Genomic DNA, 1,553 nt, shown 5'->3' with positions numbered 1-1,553 from the left:
CTCTGCTTTCTTTTCTCTTTTCATGGTCTTGTCGGATTAAGGCTGCATTTTGAGATTGCGCTGCCTTTTGGGAGCACTTCCCTTCTGCGCGAGTGGACATCCCCGCTTCCTTTTAGCGGTTTCCTACCTCGCCGCACGGCCGCAAGCTCTTGACTATGTCACCGCGGGGGAGCCTAAAAGTCCAGGCTGACAGCGGTGGGAGGCGTCGACGCGAACGTCAGGTGCTGATTGTACCACGAGGCCCACTAGTTTGTATGAAATGCCGCACCTTGCTGGTGGTACTTCTTTCTGTCATTTGGCGCGGCAGTTGAGAACTTTCTTCAGCTGTACTGGAGTTGTGGCATAAGTTTCGGCATTTCCAGGTATCTGCCACGATGGCAGCACAAGAGGGAAGCCACCAGCTGGCTGACGAACGTGCCCCTCTTTCTGTCTCCGCGGCTGGGACATCTGAACGTACTGGGATCCACCATGGCACGAGGTCCCGCCCTACAACACACAAAGCTCTGCCTTGTCCTAGCGAAGAAAAAAAGCGCTCCCGCTCAGACAACGAGGATATCGTCGATGGTCACACAGTCACCTCAGACGAGGAGAACTTCCCTTCCCGGCGTCGTTCACGTCACGCAAACCAGCCACTCGCGGCGAACTGGCGTGCATCAGATGACGGAGTCGAGGCACCGGGGAGTTTGCGGAAGGTTTCTACGTGGGCAGACAGCGGACAAGAACGCAAAGAGCCCACGCGTGAAGACGCCGTAGAGAGCCTCTCTGAGAGCCCGGTTCCAGTTCTGTCCGTACACGTAGCTGACGCGGGTTCAAGGGCTGGGGATGAGGATGCCGTTGACTCGAGCAGCACCCTCAGAGCAGCTGTCCAACCTCGGAATGACGGAGGGGGAGACACAAGCGTTGGTGGCGGTACAGCAGCAGAGGCGGTTGCTGACGATGCTAGTTCGCAAGGTCTGGATACACGGCTTTCCAAGGAACCCAGCGGAACATCACTTGACTGGCTCAGCATGTATGCTTTTTCGAAAATGTTGTCGGAACTGAATGAGGCCAATGACCCCCCAAGTCCGGTGGAAGGCGCTGTCCGTGGTACTCCGCACGCGGATGAAAGAGGTCCCGCAGAAAGTTCACCCGCCCCCGGTCTACCCCCGGACCAAGACTCCAGTGTACGGCCCGCGGAGGAGCTTGAAGACTTTGCTGAAGCTCCGCTGTCTTGCGAGAACTATCTGCTGGACGATGTCAAATCATTTGTTGCTGCCAAGAGCCGTGTGATTGAAGACACTTCCGCTGGCTCTCCTGCTTCACCCGTGCCTCCTGGAGGCGATGTTTTTGAGCGCCGTGAGTCACTGAGCAGCACGGAGGCGTCAGCCGAAAAGTGGAACTGGCCGGGCCCGACGCCGCAGGAGGCTGCAGACGCGGCGTGGGATTGCCTGCACGAGCAGTTGGCCTGGAGGGTGCTGCGTTCCCGGTCAAACCAAAAATCGCCTCCGAAGCGGGGCCAGGCCTGCGCGTCATCCGCAACTCCGGAGACGGAGGCGGTGACACAGTCACTTCCG

The 1,553-nt window shown here is 58.4% G+C and overlaps 1 protein-coding gene across 1 annotated transcript in view; it reads left to right on the top strand.

Annotated features, from left to right (window-relative positions):
* The window catches only part of CSUI_004108 (ap2 domain transcription factor ap2viia), a 6,501-nt gene that overhangs the window by 1,224 nt on the left and 3,724 nt on the right, over window positions 1-1,553 (top strand). Inside the window, exon 1 of the mRNA XM_068064303.1 lies at window positions 1-1,553. This exon is cut by the window's left edge and continues 1,224 nt beyond it; it is cut by the window's right edge and continues 3,724 nt beyond it. Within this exon, the coding sequence (XP_067923721.1) occupies window positions 375-1,553 (1,179 nt within the window). The 5' untranslated portion in view covers window positions 1-374.

The sequence above is a fragment of the Cystoisospora suis genome, assembly GCF_002600585.1.
Source record: "Cystoisospora suis strain Wien I chromosome Unknown contig_1851, whole genome shotgun sequence".
Taxonomy (NCBI): Eukaryota; Apicomplexa; class Conoidasida; order Eucoccidiorida; family Sarcocystidae; genus Cystoisospora; species Cystoisospora suis.
This window is presented reverse-complemented; position numbering and strand designations above follow the sequence as displayed.